Source organism: Loxodonta africana, chromosome 2 (assembly GCF_030014295.1).
Source record: "Loxodonta africana isolate mLoxAfr1 chromosome 2, mLoxAfr1.hap2, whole genome shotgun sequence".
Taxonomy (NCBI): domain Eukaryota; kingdom Metazoa; phylum Chordata; class Mammalia; order Proboscidea; family Elephantidae; genus Loxodonta; species Loxodonta africana.
This window is the reverse complement of record NC_087343.1, coordinates 100,973,693-100,991,647: the sequence shown is the minus strand read 5'-3', so window position 1 is coordinate 100,991,647 and position 17,955 is coordinate 100,973,693. Positions and strand designations below refer to the sequence as shown.

The window sequence follows — 17,955 nt, the reverse complement described above, 5'->3', positions numbered from 1 at the left end:
TTTTAAGAGTATTTACATCATCCTTTGAAAGTTCTTTTATTTAATATCCAGCCCAAGAAAGACAGGCATTTTTCAGAAATGTCAGAAAGACATTCTTCAAAATATGAAACATTTAAACTATTTTTACCAGTAATTAATGTAAAAATAGTAAAACAGTTTTAAAACTAGGCTTAATATTGCGTTTTACAGCTCAGACTCCAGGGCCTGAGTTCAAATCCTGCAAGATACTTGGGCAAGTGACTTCAACATTCTATGCTTCAGTTAACTTATCTGTAGAATGGGCATAATAACATTGTAGTGAGAATTTAAAAAAGGATGTCAAGCATTTAAAAGTAATATGTCAGTTCCTGACCCATAGTTAAACCAAAAAAAAAAAAAAAAAACCCAAACCTGTTGTTGTAAATTCTGACTCATAGAGACTGTATAGTATAGAGTAGAACTGACCCATAGAGTTTCCAAAGCTGCAACTATGAGTCAGAACTGACTCAATGGCAGCGGGTTTGGTTCTCTGTTTTGATCTTTACAGAATTCTCCTTCGGAGTCACTATGGAACCTCCAACCTTTCAGTTAGCAGCCAGTTGCCAAGTGTTAACCACTGAACCACCAGGGCTCCTTGACCCATAGTTAGTGTTATACAAGTAAATATTTTCTATTATTATGTATTTTCCTACTTGGGAGGGATTGAATTTAATCTGTATATTCATGATGCTCAAATTCATCCATATAAAATGGGTAAAGTTTTTTATCTCCAGGAATGACCAGGGTGTACCAAACAAAGCCCTCCAAAAAGGAAATCTGTGTGGGAACAGGTATCCTACTTGGAGGTCTCTATGGAAATAGCAGTGTCCCGGCTTTGTTTTCACCACTCAGACAAAATAAACAACTACTCCCCTTGCCTCCCCCTCAAAAAAAAAAAACAAAACTTGATATGCTTTCCTCATCTGTGACAGGCAGTTATCAAAAATTTCTAACTATAATAAAATAAGGGACTTTTGAAGGACATTCAGTGAATTTATTGTTAGAAGTCCTGTTTACTTGAGGCCCTGATAGCAGAGGTTCCTTTAGGATGTATCAGCACTGGTTTAAGAAATCCCTTTTTAAGAGCACGTCAAAGTGGATGGCTTGGGGATTGGTAGAAATAGGAGTAAGGGAAGGCAAAAGGAAATCTATGCAGACTATAGAGAATTTATTAAAATGTACCCAAACTTAAATGTACCGGGGTTATTTGTAATAATATTTACTTTACAAGTTTATATATATTTATAGTTCTGTAGCCTAGCATTTTATTCTATTTCTCCCAATAACCCAGAGTTAGAGCCTTTAACTGCTGTTTTAGTAAATGCTGTATAGAATCCTAACAATCTGCTGCTTTTTGGGGGGGGTAGGGGAGGTGATTTAACTTGATTATTTCAAATCTGATCTTATTTCTAGAAATACACTGACTTGCCTTTAAAGTCTATTCAATTTAGCTTAATATTCTTCTTGCTGCTAAGGTGTTCCTGACAAAACTCCCATGCAAATCATCTGTAAAGGAAAGATACTTTGAAAAATATTTGCTTATTAATTGCTGCTTATTCTAGATTGTATATATGTGTGTATATTCTGGTAGGTAGTTATATTAAATATAACTTTTTAGTATCTACGTACAAAAACCTTGTATAAAGCAATACTTTAAAACTTTATATTGGAGTGGAGCCGGTTTGACTCTACTTTCCTCCCCTGCCTCCCTGCCCTGCTCTGCAGAAGCTGTGTCAATGAACTGCGTTTCCCAAAAGGCAAACAGTATAAGACCTCACCAAGGAGGAACAATTGCCTCAATATACCAGTGACTACATAGTCAAGCCTTGAACAGCAGAGTGCTGACTGTATGAAAATTATAGAATACTAAGATGTGATTTTTCTTCTAGGTGGGAAATGAGAAAGGATGAAACACTGGAAGAGGAAGAAAAAGCAATGCTGGAACATTTAAAACGGATTTACACCATACAGAACTCTTCTGCCTCAGATCACACAGAGGAACAGTAATCTGCAGAAAACAGCAGCAGCTATATTTTAGGAAATAATCACATGTAATGGAGTAGAATTTTTACTACAGTCAGAATGTATCTCAGATGTGCTGTGAAGCATGAAACCGATGACTGATTAATCTCTGTACTGGAAAGGAATACAACACATAAAAAATAAGGTGCTACATATTTTTTATTTCAAATATAATTTCAAATCTTTTTCCCCAACCTCTCTTTCTGCGATATAACTGCTGCCATCTCGTGTTCCCTTGGAATTATTTTTCCTCCTCTCGTTCAGGAAGTATCTATGACAACAGGCAAAATGTTTGGAAATCTTTTCTCCAAGGATATTTTAATACAACGTTTGAATTTTAAGTTTTCAATATAATTCTATAGCTGTAGCCCAAGTCCAGGTCTTAATAGCCTTTACTACCCACCATTGTACATAAGCCTCCTTTACCATAGCTTTTTCCTTATCTTCACCCAATTTCTCTTAATTACAGCTACAAAGAGCACCCTCTTGAAGTGTTACTTCAGTCATGTCTCTGCCCGTAGTGGCTTTTCAGTACTCCTCTACATCATCTTCAAACTCATGAACATATGCCTTAAGGTCTTCTACCAAATGGCTCCATGTTCAGCCAACTGCCCGCTACCATCTTGATTCAAGCCACACTCTCGCCATTCTTCCTAACCCAAATCCACCTTTCTCCCAAAATTATGTTTAAAATTCATTCCATCAATCTCTACCACACGGCTCATTATGTGTAATTCCCATAACGTTATGTTCATTACATTCAGACACACACACATACACACCCTAAGGAGACAGAATGTGTTCTAGTGCCCTCTCTGCCGAGTACAGTTATAAATATTTATTGTATCCTTCCTCCCTATCAGTGCCTTTATTGATTGATTATATTATAAAGATTATTAGATTATAATGACCTTGTCGACCTGATAATATAAAGCCCCCTTTCAAAACTCCCCATATGCCTACTACAGTGTTATTCAAACACAATTGTTTGAATGGCTGACACTGAAAAAAAGCAACAAAGACAATTACAGGCAGTCCCTGGATTATAAACATCTGACTCATACTGAAGAACAGACTGCTGTAGAGCCTATTATATTAAAAATTTGAGTTAAATACATACAATGGCTCATAATAACGAATCCATGCACTACTCTGTGACACTCATGAAAACACTGTGCAGTTTGGAAGTGTTAAGTGTTTTATATGCCCAGAAAGATAAAATGTATACTATATACTAAGACAAACATTTGACAAACTGACACTAAATAAGAACTGTACGCACCTATTCTGATTTACCTACAAATTGGACTTAAAGACAGACTTAGGAATGGATCTTGTTCATAACCCAGAGACTGCCTGTAGACTGTTGAGCAATCTGCAAGACATCTGGGAGAAATCTTATATCATGGACTATTTTAGACTCACATGACGTCAAATAGCATAGCTTTGGATGTGTGTGTGTGTGTGTGTGTGTGTGTATATATATATATAATAGATCGTCCATGTTCCCACATTCTGTGATTTTTATAAAATATGTGTAGGCTACATGACTTCCAAAGAAAAGTAATTATGCATTTTTCAAAAAGTGAAAGTTTTGGGGAGGGCAAAATAAGTCATCTTCAAAAAATCTCTTGCATTACTTCTTTAAATAAAAACACACAAATGTCCATGTACCCAGATGCCTGCCAAATAACACATTTTATTTTTAAAGAATGTACTTCAGTTGGCCAGTATAATCATGAGCCAAATGTTTTAAGACATGATTGAAAGAATTTCTGAATATTTTATGCAGACCACTGAAAAAATTGTAAAAAAAAAAAAAATTATAAAAACGGGACTTTCCATCTACTCTTACCAAGCCATTATGTTATATAAGCCTAATAGATTTCTTCAAACAGTTACTACAACAGTCAACATAAGGCAATAGTTGACTTTAATCCCTTTGCTTTGTAGTGGTCTACATACTAAAGCTGCAAAACTATGCTTTATTAGACTTGGCACTAAAGTGGAAAGTCAAAATAAAAATAAATGGATCCAATAAGCTAAATGAAATAATATTACAAAGTTTTCACAGGATTTCACATTTGGATTCTGTCTTCTAATATATCTAAAGATCGTCTTTTAAAACTGTTTTTACTGAGTCTGATATATTTCTGTACTAATTTTGGGAAGTGATTTAGTTCTGCAGAGAAATTTCTCTATGGCTCCTTTTTGAAAAGGAAGAAGTATAGTAAAGGGAAGAACAGGAAGAGTTGGAAGATGGAAAAAGTGGGAGAGAGGAAGAGCTTGCAGTTGATTATTTTCTATATTCGCTCAGTGAAATTACAGTAGCTACAAATGCAATAAAGTTTATCATTGGAAATGTTGAATGATAAGTCATTGATTATCAGATAGTTTTGACTTTATACTTGATATGTTTCTTCAAGTATGATAAGGAGTGGGATTTCAAAACACTTGTTCCTTCTCACATTTATTTTGCATTTGTATAAATTAGCAACATAATGAAGCCTAACATTTTATAACTCCCTATTTGCTTACTACAAAAATATTAACTTTATATAAAATATTGTCTTCCTTCTGTATTCTGTTATTTTATATGTAACTACAGAGACACCTATTTTATTATTTGTTTAGAAGTTACCATGCAGAAACTGTGAAATGATTTTTTAATAAAATATAAAAGATAGTGTCTTTCAGATATTTTACATTTTTGTCATCTACACCAACCATTGTTATAAACGTAGCAATTGTAATCAAGGAATAGGAAAATAAACCACTTATTTTGTCTACAAATATGTGCCTGCTTATAATGTTCCATTATCCTATTCCTATCTACTTGAGTCAAAGAGAGGTTAAGCAGGTTGTAATTAGCATGTCTTACTCTAACAGAATGTAGAAATTATCAAACAGTATCATTATATCACTCACAGGTACAATTTTGCTGAAGATAATTCAAAAACGGTTGCAGTGGTACTTTTACAGGGGAACGCCAGAAATTTGTGCTGATTCAGAAGACGGAAAACGAGGGGTATCATTTCTGATGTCAGATGAATCTTGGCCGAAAGCAGAGAAGACCAGAAAGATGTTTACCTGTGTTTTTTTTTGACTATGCAAAGGCATTTTACTGTGTGGATCGTAATAAATTATGGATAATATTGCGACAAGTCGTTCTAGAGCACTTAATTGTGCTCATGCAGAACCTGTACATAGACCAAGGGGCAGTTTTTTGAACAGAACGAAGGGATACTGTGTGGTTTAAAATCAGGAAAGGTGTGCATCAAGGTTGTATCTGAAGTGTTTTAATATTAGGGAGAATATATTTTCTCATTTGTTTTAATGTAGCTGTATAAGCTGTGATTAATCTCTAGTCCTTGGAAAATGGTGCAGGCTCTGTTCAAAATATAGCTGAGCAGCCTGTTCCACTCTTCAACATAACAAACACCCTAATACCTTACAACATATTTTCCCTTATTCGAAATAGGCGATTGAGAGCTTGACATGGCTAACGCCATAATGATGCTCTAAGTAATCTCTAAACATTTTTGAATTGCACCAGCTGCGCCGGTCTCCTCCAAAGGGGTGCGGAGCTATCTCAGCTCCTGTGGCCTTGATGTCGCCTTTCTTTCATCTCTTTAGAAATGGCCCTCAGCATGCAAACCAACAAGATTTGCTTTCTTGCTCCCTATCTCAACCACAGTGGACTTGGCAAAACAGCCCCTCTAGCCGAGAGATTCTTATGAGAGTTTTTCAGCCTGTTATAAATATACTGATTAGAGTCCAAGGTGCCTGACATGTTTCTCTTTAGTTTAATAAAGAGTTTTTGTAGTTATTTTGTGATGTATAAGACCGTCTGTGGACTACGTGCTCAAAACATTAGGTAACCCTGATCTTTCCCTTATAAAACCCTCCCATCAACACTTTAGGGCAGACAGATTTGGGGAGAAATTTAATCCCCTCTGTCTCTTGTCTCTTGAATACTGGTATTCAATAAAGCCTTCTAACTGCTTACCTCTTCCTGTCTCAGTATTCGCTTTGCGGCAGGCGGCTCGAACTCGCAATTTGCGGTAACATATCCCTTCACCATGCTTATTCAACCTGTATGCTGAGCAAATAATCTGAGAAACTGAACTATATAAAGAAGAGCATGGCATTGGGGTTGGAGGAAGACTCATTAACAACCTGCAATATGCAGATGACACAACTCTTCTTGCTGAAAATGAAGAGGACTTGAAGCACTTACAGATGAAGATCAAAGACTACAGCCTTCAGTATGGATTATATTTCCACATAAAGAAAACAAAAATTCTCACAACTGGACCAATAAGCAACATTATGATAAAAGAAAAAAATATTAAGGTTGTAAAGGATTTCTTTTTACTTGGATCCACAATCAACGTCCATGGAAGCAGCAGTCAAAAAATGAAACAACGCATAGCATTGGGCAAATCTGCTGCAAAAGACTTTTTTAGTGTTAAAAAGCAAAGGTGTCACTTGGAGGACTAAGGTGCACCTGACCAAAACCATGGTGTTTTCAATCACCTCATAATGCATGCAAAAGCTGGACAATGAAAAGGAAGACCGAAGAAGAAATCGATGCCTTTGAATTACAATGTTGGCCAAGAATATTGAATATATCGTGGACTGCCAGAAGAACAAATCTGCCTTGGGAGAAGTACAGCCAGAATGCTGCTTAGAAGGGAGGGTGGTGAAACTTCATCTCACATACTTTGGACATGTTATCAAGAGGGACCAGTCCCTGGAGAAGGACATCATGCTCACTAAAGTAGAGGGTGAGCAAAAAAAAAGGAGGATAACCCTCAACGAGATGGGTTAACATAGTGAATGCGACAATAGGCTCAAATAATAGCAAGGATTGTGAGGATGGTGCAGGACCAGAGAGTGTTTCGTTCTGTTGTACATAGGGTCATTGTGAGTCAGAATCAACTCAACTGCACCTAAGAACAACAACTCTAAAAAAATCCTTACTTTTTTTTATTCTTGAAATATTTCATAATATAAAATAGTCATAGGTGTAACCTCTACTTACAAATGCTCCTAATATGATGCCTGAAAGCTCTTGAAATTTAACAGGGAACTATGAGAACAGTATATTCAGCACCCGCTAATATTCCACATAATGATGAAGCCTATCTGGCATGCTTTTGATGCTGGTGTAGGACAGACATAAAGATCAGTGAAACGGAATTGGAGCCTAGAGATAAACCCACGTGTCTCACTTTTAATTATTTAAAATTTCAGCGCTATCCAAATCGCTTTTCAGATAGGCCTGGCCCACAATTTTGGTGGGAAGGAAGGGGAAATGATCTGTTTTGTCTCTATTCCACCACCTTTTACTTCTTCTTGTCCCACACTCATTCTGTTACCTCGAGATACTTCAGGGTCAGCTCAGGAATGAGAGGAAAAGGCTACTTTAAACTGGGATTTTTGTCTCCTCCTAGCAAACATCCAAATGCTAGTAGTACTTTCCATCATTAGGCACTTTTGTACATTTTTGGAGACTCCAGGACCTCCAACGGGGCCCTTCCCTGATCCATGGGATGAATGCTCCAGCCAGCATCTCACCATCCCCATGCAGCTCTTCTGATGGCTTACTTCATACAACCTCATTCTGGTAGCTGCTTTTCCTTCCCCCCCCCCCACTAGAGTTGCTTATCTCCTTTTTAAAAATAATTACATCCCAACCACATAACATCATATCTACTCGCTGTTGGAAAAACTTGACAGTTCTTAGCTCATCACTCAAAGGCCAGTCTCTTGCCTTTAGACACTTCCAGACAAGAGGGCACTCATCTTTGGGACTGTCATTTCCCAACTCTGAGGTTACAGGCCAAGTCTTCTCCTTTACAAAAAAAAATTTTAACCCCCTCTTTCACAGTGGAGACATGTGGTGGCCAGGGACCATATCATGTAGGGCCTTACAGGCTTATGAAAACAATTTTGGATTTTATTCTATTTGAGTAGAAAAACTATTAAGGTTTGGAACAGAAAAGTAACAAAGTCTGATTTGGATTTTAAAAGGATTTCTCCAACTGCCAAGTAGAGACTAGACTGTACGGAGGAAAGAACAGAAACATGGAAAACAGGAGAAGATTACAGCATCCAGTAGAGATTAGAGTGTTAACAGTAGAGGTGGTGAGAATTGTTTAGATATAGGATACCTTTTAAAGACAGAACCAACAGTATTTACTGATAGATTGGATGTGGAGTGTGAGATAAAAGGAAATCAAAGAATGAAATGAGCACTTTGAAGAATCAATATGCCACTTACTAAGATACTTGCAGGAAGACAGATTTTGGAGGTAGAAACTAAAGAGTTTGAAATGCATGTTAAATATCCTAACAGAAATGTTGAATAAGAAATTGAATATATGAGTATGGAGTCCTGGTTGTGTAGTCCTTAAGAGTTCGGCTGCTAACCAAAAGATCGGCAATTCAAATTCACTAGCTGCTCCTTGGAAACCCTATAGGTAGTTCTGCTCTGTCCTATAGGGTCACTACGAATCAGAACCAACTCAACAACAGCAACATGTGAGTATAGAAGTGAGGACTGGGGATGTAAATTTGGAAGCACTGCCATATAAAAGTTAGTGGAAGGAATGGATGAGATCACCTGGTGGCTAAGGATAGCTAAAGAGGGGAAAAGCTCTGTAGCACACTAACATTTAGAGATCATGAAGAATCCCACAACGCAACAGAGAATCCCTGATGGACCAGGAGAAAAGTGGGATGCAGACCTCAAATTCTAATAAAAAGACCAGAGTTAATGGTCTAAGACTGGTGGGACCCCAGAGGTCATGGCCCCTGGACTCTCTGTTAACCCGAAACTAAAACAATTCTCAAAGCCAACTCTTCAGACAAAGATTAGACTGGACTGTAAGACATAAAATGATACTGGTGAGGAATGTGCTTCTTAGCTCAAGTAGACACATGAGACTATGCGGGCAGCTCTTGTCTGCAGGTGAGATGAGAAGGTAGAGCGGGACTGGAGCTGGTTGAGTAGAAACGAGAAATACAGGTGGAGAGGAGGAGTATGCTGTCACATTGTAGGGAGTCCAATAACAATGTGTGTATAAGTTTTTTTTTATGAGAAACCAACTTGAATTGTAAACTTTCACTTAAACAAAATTTTTTTTTTTAAATTGTAAAAAAAAAAAAACAGCAAGGAGAATCAGAGGAGTACTGGAATTTCTCAAAAGCCGAGTGAAGGAAGTGTTTCAAGTTTAGAGAACAATGTGATTAACAGTGTCAATTACTGCTGCATGGTTATAACATGGGGGATTTATCAGAATGGTTTAAATGCCCAGACACCTGCACACAAACTCTCTTTTTGTTCTAACACTGAAACTAACTCAGAGGTCTCAATTCAATGTGCATAAGCATTAAAAATATGGAGTATATACATAAGATCATGTATTCTGTACTTTGCGAGCAATTAGGGGATTTTCATCTATCAGGAATTTTTGCCATAAAAGGCTGAGTTTAGAACCTAACGCCTGCTAGGGATGTGACGTCAGCTTTACACAGCTGTTTCCAATCTAAACTATTACTATTCAGGAGATAAGAAAAGAGCAGAGTCAGGGAGCTTATCCTTTACTTACCCCCTCTTTGTTGTTTGTCTTTCCTGAGCTCACAAGAAAAGCTCATGAATGTTAAAAAATATGCTTAAAGTAGAAATGCTGAGCAGAGTAAGAAAGGTTCTATGGGGCTAAATTGAAGAAAACTGGTATGTGAACTGATTCAAATTAATCACCGATTTCTGAGAATCTAACTAGTCAATCAGAGAGTTAATTACCACTCTCTGCCCATCACCTCCCACCCAAATAAAACTTACGCGGGGTTGCGTGTCAAATATGTAAATCTAAGAACTGCCCTGCCCCAAACTAGAGGCTATTTTATATTTTTGTTTGAAACTCCCTTAAGATATACTTTGAAGATAAGTATTTTTATCTTTTCTATTATTATTTAAATTCTAGGGACATAGGTTGTTGTTGTTATTAGGTACCACAGAGTTGGTTCCCCCATGTACAACAGAACAGAACACTGCTCGGTCCTGCGTGAGCCTTGAAATCTTTGCTATGCTTGAGCCCATTGTTGCAGCCACTGTGTCAAACCATCTCATTGAGGGTCTTCCTTTTTTTTGCTGATCCTCCGCTCTACAGAGCATGATGTCTTTCTCCAGGGACTGATTCCTCCTGATAACATGCCCAAAGTAGGTGAAAAAAAGTCTCACCATCCTCACTTCTAATGAGCATTCTGGCTGTACCTCTTCCTAGACAGATTTGTTCATTCTTCTGGCAGTCCATGGTATGTTCAATATTCTTCAACCCATAATTCAAAGGCATTGATTCTTTGGTCTTCATTATTCATTGTCCAGCTTTCACATGTATATGGGAGGACTGAAAACACCATGGCTTGGGTCAGGCATACCTTAGTCCTTAAAGTGACATCTGTGCTTTTTAACACTTTAAAAAGTCTTTTGCAACAGATTTGGCCAGTGCAATGAGCCATTTCATTTCTTGATTGCTGCTTCCATGGGTGTTGATTGTGGATCCAAGTGAAATGAAATCCTTTACAACTTCAATCTTTTCTCCATTTAACATAATGTTGCTTATCAGTCCGGTTGTGAGGATTTTTGTTTTCTGTTGAGGTATAATCCTTACTGAAGGCTGTGGTCTTTGATCTCCATCAATAAGGGCTTCAAATCCTCTTCACTTTCAGCAAGCAATATTGTGTTGTTTGTATACTGAAGGCTATTAATGAATCTTCCTCCAATCCCGATGTCGTGTTCTTCTTCCTATAGTCCAGCTTCTTGGATTATTTGCTCAGCATACAGATTGAATAAGTACAGTGAAAGGATACAACCCTGATGCACACCTTTCCTGACTTAAAACCACTCAGGATCCCCCTTGCTCTGTTCGAAAGACTGCCTCTTGATCTACATACAGGTTCCTCATGAGCACACTTAAGTGTTCTGGAATTTCCACTCTTCGCAGTGTTATCCATACTAACTATCCAAACTATCCTTAGCATAGTTAATAAAACCCAGGGTAAACATCTTTCTGGTATTATCTGCTTTTAGCCATGATCCATCTGATATCAGCAATGATATCCTTTGTTCCATGTCCTCTTCTAAGTCTGGCTTGAATTTCCGACTGTTCCCTGTCAATGTATTGCTGCAACTGCTTTTGAATGATCTTCAGCAAAATTTTACTTGTGTGTGATATTAACGGTATCGTTCAATAATTTCCGCATTCTGTTGGATCACCTTCCTTTGGAATGGGCACAAATATGGATCTTTTCCAGTCAGTTGTCCAGGTAGCTGTCTTCTAAATTTCTTGGCATAGATGAGCGAGCACTTCCAGCACTGCATCTGTTTGTGAAATATCTCAGGTGGTATTCTGTCAATTCCTGGAGCCTCGTTTTTTACCAATGCCTTTAGTGCAGCTTGGACCTCTTCCTTCAGTACCATCAGTTCTTGATCATATGCTACCTCCTGAAATTGTTGAATTTCGACCAGTTCTTTATGGTTGAATGACTGTGTTCCTTCTATCTTCTTTGGATGCTTCTTGTGCTGTTTAGTATTTTCCCTGCAGAATACTTCAATATTGCCACCAAAGCCTTGAATTTTTTCTTCAGTTTTTCAGCTGGAGAAATGCTGAGCATGTTCTACCATTTTGGTTTTCTAACTCCAGGTCTTTGCACATATCGTTATAATACTTTACTTTGTCTTTCTGAGCTGGTTTTTGAAATCTTCTGTTAAGCTCTTTTACTTCACCATTTTTTCCTTTCACTTTAGCACCTTTCAGAGAGTCTCTTCTGACATCCATTTTGGTCTTTCTTGTCTATCTTTTTAATGACTTCTTTCTTTCTTCATCTATGATGTCTTTCATATCATTCCACAACTTGTCTGCTGTCTGGCAATTAGTGTTCGATGCATCAAATCTATTCTTGAGGTGGTCTCTAAATTCAGGTGGGATATACTCAAGGTCATACTTTGGCTCTCATGGACTTGTTCTAATTTTCTCCAACTTCAGTTTGAACTTGCATACAAGCAATTGAAGGTCTGTTCCACAGTCGGGCCCTGGCCTTGTTCTGACTGATATTGAGCTTTTCTATCATCTCTTTCCACAGATGTAGTCAACTTGATTCCTGTGTGTTCCATCTGGCGAAGTCCATGTGTGTAGTCACCGTTAATGCTATTGAAAAAAGGTATTTGCAATGAAAAAGTCATTGGTCTTGCAAAATTTTATTCTGACACAATCTCTGGTGTCATTTCTATCACCAAGGCCATTTTTCCAACTGCCAATCCTTCTTTGTTTCCAACTTTCACATTCCAGTCGCCAGTAGTTATCAATGCAACTTGACTGCATGTTTGAGCAATTGCAGACTGCAGAAGTTGGTAAAAATTCTCAATTTCTTCATCGTTGGCCATAGTGGTTGGTTGGTAAATTTGAATAACAGTCATATTATCTGGTCTTCCTTGTAGGTGTCTGGATATTATTCTAATACTGACAGCGTTGTACTTCAGGACAGATCTTTAAATGTTCCTTTGGACTTTAAACACAACCCCATTCCTCTTTAATTTGTCATTCCTGGCTTGGTATATCATATGATTGTCTGATTCAAAATGACCAATACCAGCCCATTTCAGCTCACTAATGCCTAGGATATCAATGTTTATGTGTTCCATTTCATTTTTGATGATTTCCAATTTTCCTAGATTCATACTTTGTACATTCCACATTCCTCTTATTAATGAATGTTTACAGCTGTTTCTTCTCATTTTGAGTTGTGCTACATCAGCAAATGCAGGTCCCAAAAGCTTGACTCCATCCATGTCATTAAGGTCAACTCTACTTTGAGGAAGCAGCTCTTCCCAAGCATCTTTTGAGTTCCTTCTAATACCACATGTCTGTCAGTTTATTGTACAGTGGGCGTTTGCTTATTGCTGTGATGCTGGAAGCTGTGACATTGGTTCAAATACCAGCTGGGTCACAGGTGAACAGGCTTCAGCTAAGCTGAAGACAGACTAGGAGGAAGAACCTGGCGGTCTACTTCTGAAAAAAAAAAATTTGTCAGTGAAAACCTTACGAACAGTAGGTACATAGGTAGCTAGTAGAAATGGAAGAGGGATGCTTTCAAGCAATAGTAAACATTTTGATGGAGGAGCCATTAAAAATGGTTTGATTCTGTGACCTCATGTTTTGGGCTCTGAATATAAAATGAACCTGTAGGTAGAACTTGTTGGTAACCACCCTGCCTCCCTTCATACCTACCTGCTTGGCTTTGAGTGAGAGCAAGAATGTTACCTGATTCTCCAGATGTAAGTCAGAATCCAGACCCCATCCCAAGAGAGTTAGTGAGTGTGGATAGAGCTTTACTTAGTATCTAACTGTTTTCCTTAATGAATTTGTCTGAGCTGCCAAAATGTTGGAACCTAGTTCTGGTCATGGTAAGTTGGCTTGTAATTTTATTTTTAACTTTAACGAACAACAAATAATCTTGAAAGTGTACTTTTAGGTCTCTATCTGCTGACTGTCACTGAGATCATTTGATGTGAAGCGTGAGGGTAGATTGGTAGGAAGGTAGATATGCCCAAGGAGGTGGTCTGGAATAGGAGGAGGAAATACCAGATATGATACGGGGGATTTCTTTGATCACCCTAGTGATCAAAGACAGACCAGCTGTTAGCCAGGAGGGAACAAATTCCCTTTCCTTTTTCTTTATCTCAGTCAGACCTTGAAGTGCAAGAAGAGAGGGGTGGAGAAAGAAACTGAAGTTTCTGGCTTCCCTGGAGATGTATAAATTAAAATCATAAATAAACAAACTATCTTGTACAATTTAGATGATTGTTGTTTAAACAAGGGGGAAAATTTGTGGTATATATGTGTAGTCATAGTTGTAATGGTTTCTGCTAAGCCACACATGATCTGCTGTAATTCTGACAGAACACCAAAGCCCACACACAACTTTTTTTTTTCCTATCTCTCTCCCCCTAGATTTGTAGGAGACATCTTTCTTTGTGGCAACAAAAGACGGAGACAGGAGTCTACCACTCAGGGTACAGTGTGGTGAAAGAAGGGCTCATTTTTGTTTCAGCATATAACCTCATTCTTGATCCTTGACATTTTAGGCAGGATTGGACTTAAAGGGACAGTTTCTCATTGGTTGTTGTTACACAGTGTTTTAGCTTCTTTTGCTAAGTAACAAAATCATTCCAAAACTTAACATCTTAAAACAATAAGCATTTTTATTATCTGTAATTGTTTCTGTAGGTCAGGAATTCAGAACAGGACACAGTGGTCATGGCTTGTCTCTGCCATAAACTTTGGGACCTCAAGGGAAAGAGTCAGGGATTGGAATCACCTGAAGGTTCATATAACCTTCTGTGGACCTAGGAGGAATTGTTCACCGGAACAACCTGCTGTGTGTTTGCGGCACAATTGGTTTCTTTATGTAGACTTTCTGGCCCTGTGATATGTACTTCACCCAAAATGACTGGTTGGGCCACAATCTTGCAAGTGATTGCTTAATTTACTCTCTGCATAAGTGGCTCACAGGGGATTGGTCAGTTTACTCTTGCATAAATGGCTTGCTAGGATTCGTTGGTTTACTATCCATATAAACAGCTTGTAGGCATTGGTTGGTTTACAAAAGACACACCCTGAAATTAAGGAGTGTCCTTATGTAAGTAGCCAATCTCACAGAGGTTTTGGGGGGCTTCCTGATTGAGCAGAGTCAAGAGAGGAGTGCCAGGAGAGCAGTGCGCCCTTTGGACATAGGCCCTGCACTGTGGCCCCTCCAGTCTGAGTAAACCTGCAACAGCAAAGGAGACAGTGGAGACAATGAGCAGACACAGGTGGTGGCAGCAGAATGTAAATACCAAACCCTGGCTGAGAGCTGAGAAAAGCCAATAGCCAGCCCAACCCACCAGGTGACGTCATTGAGTTTCTTGTTTGAAAGTTTCCTGATGGGTGAGAATGATCATTGGATTTTGGGAATGGTAAGCAAGTCCCCTTTGAGATATAAACGAGTCTCCTTTCAGACACTGAGGCCCTCCAAAACTTCTCTTTGTACAGTCTTCATTTCTGTTTATATCCTTTGTATCCTTCTCTGTTATTAAAGTTGTTACTGCAGCTATGTTGTTTCTGTAAATTCTCCGTGACCATCCCAATGAATTGCCAAATCCAATACAGAAAGAGTGCTGGTGGGAAACAGCTGGTGTCAGAAGGGGTGGAGAAGTTGGAAAACGGGTATATTTGACCTCTGCCTCATAGGAACCGGCTTGATGCTGATTCTTAGAGTTATTCCTAGAGTGTTCAATAGTAAATAGTGAGTTCATTATTGAAAAAAAAATATACTCCACTAGTCTGGGTGGACCTCTATCATATATTACATTGAAAGGTCATGTCACCCATATTTTGGCTTTATTCCCAAATTATATGCCATTACTAATAACTAATGAGTCCTGGTGGCTCAGTTGTTAAAGCACTCAGCTGCTAGCTGAAAGGTTGGAGGTTCGAGTTCATCACCCACTCTGCTAGAAAGAGATTTATTTCCATAAAGATTTACAACTGGACCAATAAGCAACATCATGATAAACAGAGAAAAGATTGAAATTCTCAAGGACTTCATTTTACTTGGATCTACAATCAACACCAGTGGAAGCAGCAGTCAAGAAATCAAAAGACACATTGCATTGGGCAAAGCTGCTGCAAAAGACCTTTTTAAAGTGTTGAAAAGCAAAGATGTCACCTTGAAGACTAAGGTGCATCTGACCCAAGCCATGGTGTTTCCAAACGCCTCATGTGCATGCAAAGGCTAGACGATGAATAAGGAAGACCAAACAAGAATTGACATCTTTGAATTGCAGTGTTGGCGAAAAATATTGAATATACCATGGACTGCCAAAAGAACAAACAATTATCTTGGAAGAAGTACAGCCAGAATGCTCTTTAGAAGCAAGGATGGCAAGACTACATCTCACATGCTGTCAGGAAGAATCAGTTCCTGGAGAAGGACATCATGCTTGGTAAAGTTGAAGGTCAGTGTAAAAGAGGATTGAAGACATGGATTGACAGAGTGGCTGCAACAATGGGCTCAAGCATAACAACAATTGTGAGGACGGCACAGGACTGGGCAATGCTTTGTTCTGTTGTACATGGGGTCCCTACCAGCTCGACGGCACCTAACAACAACAACATTTACAGCCTTGGAAACCCTACATGGCAGTTCTACTTTATCCTATAGGGTCACTGTGAGTTAGAATCAACTTGATGGCAATGGGTTTATTTTTCTTTTTTCTACTAATAACATCACACCTTATTTTGATTTCACTGGTTTTTCCACTTAGGTCCTTTTTGTGTCCCAGGATCCCACATTACTGTCAATATTCATAGGCTCCTCTTAGCTGTAAGTTTCTCACTTTTCCCCTTTTCATGATGTTAACTGTTTGAAGAATACTGACTAGGTATTTTGTAGTATGACCCTCAATTTGGGTTTGTCCGATGTTTTTCTCATGATTAGACTGGGGGTGCGGTTTTTGTTAGGTTTGGTTTATCATTTCAATAAATTGGTCACCATTGCCAGAGTCTGCCAAAATAAAAAACATGATTCCTTTGTGCCTGTAGCACAAAATCCAAATTACTCAGCATGGCATACAAAGCTTTTCAAAATCTGGTCCTTAACTTTCTCTTTAGTCTAAAGTCCCATCCTACAAAAAACCACCTGAGCTCTAGCCAGAAATGAAACTAGTTTCCTGTATAGCCTTGCAATGGCCTGACCTCCTCCAGTCATTATTCTTGTCTAACTCCTACTGAACGCCCTATTGAACACCCCAGGAAAACTTCTTTTACATTGGTGCCCCCTCTCCTCCAACCTGCCTTCCGTGACACTTGTTCCATAACACCTTTCTAAGTTTCTCCAGCATAGTAGGTACCACTGTAGTCATTCATTCAATCTACAAATATTGTCTACTTTGTGACAGGCCTTGAAGTAGGGTTATGGATTTATCAGTTAAAAAGACAAGATAAGGTCTTTGCCTTCATGAAATTTACATTTTAGTGGGACGGGGCAGGGCTAGGCAGAAGGTTAAGTACATTTGCAAATAAGTGAAACCATAATTAAGCCAACTCCATTGTCCAGTGTTAGGAAGGAAACAAGCAAGGGACTGAAATAAAGAAGTACAAACTGTAGAAATGACGCACACTTTAAGAGTGGTCCAGGACTGCCTCTTTGAGGAACACTGTAAATGTTGTTTTATTTGTCAGCCACTAGCCCTTCCATCCTCCTAGCTGCTTGAGCATTGTTGCTGTTGTTAGGTGCCTATGAGTCGCTTCCAACTATGTACAACAGAAAGAAACACTGCCTGGTCCTGTGCCATCTCACAGTCATTATGCTTGAGCCCACTATTGCAGCCACTCTGTCAATCCACCTTGTTGAGGGTCTTTCTCTTCCAGCTTTCTGGTCCCAGAGCGCACAAAAAAATGAATGTTTGTGTAATAAAAAAATGCACTGAGAGTCTCAGCTAAAAATTAAGAATCAGTTGCTCCCATTGCTGCTAGTTCTGGATCTACCATTGACAGGTACCTTTTAACCTAATGTTCTGAATAAACAGAATAAATGAATAAACAGAACATTAACGCCCATAAGATTCCCATTCAAGTACAGTAAGGAGAACTTTGAACTGTCATTAGGATGCTAACATCATCTTCCTATTTTTATGTAGGACCCTGCTGGCACAGTGGTTAAGAGCTATAGCTGCAAACTGGAAAAAAAGGTGTTTGGAACCCAACAACTGCTCCCTGGAAACCCTATAGGGCAGTTCTACTCTGCCCTATAGGGTCGCTACGAGTCGGAATCAACTCGATGGCACTGGTTTTGGTTTTTTGGGTT

General features: G+C 38.6%; 1 protein-coding gene across 2 annotated transcripts in view; it reads left to right on the top strand.

The window, feature by feature from the left end:
* The window catches only part of KIAA0825 (KIAA0825 ortholog), a 446,146-nt gene extending 441,217 nt beyond the window's left edge, over positions 1-4,929 (top strand). Inside the window, exon 21 of one of the 2 annotated variants that reach the window (XM_064274127.1) lies at positions 1,908-4,929. In XM_064274127.1, the coding sequence (XP_064130197.1) occupies positions 1,908-2,025 (118 nt within the window). In that variant the 3' untranslated portion in view covers positions 2,026-4,929. The remainder of the gene's footprint in view (positions 1-1,907) is intronic. The other variant, XM_023547725.2, reaches the window with a different exon arrangement.
* The last annotated feature ends 13,026 nt before the right edge of the window (positions 4,930-17,955 follow it).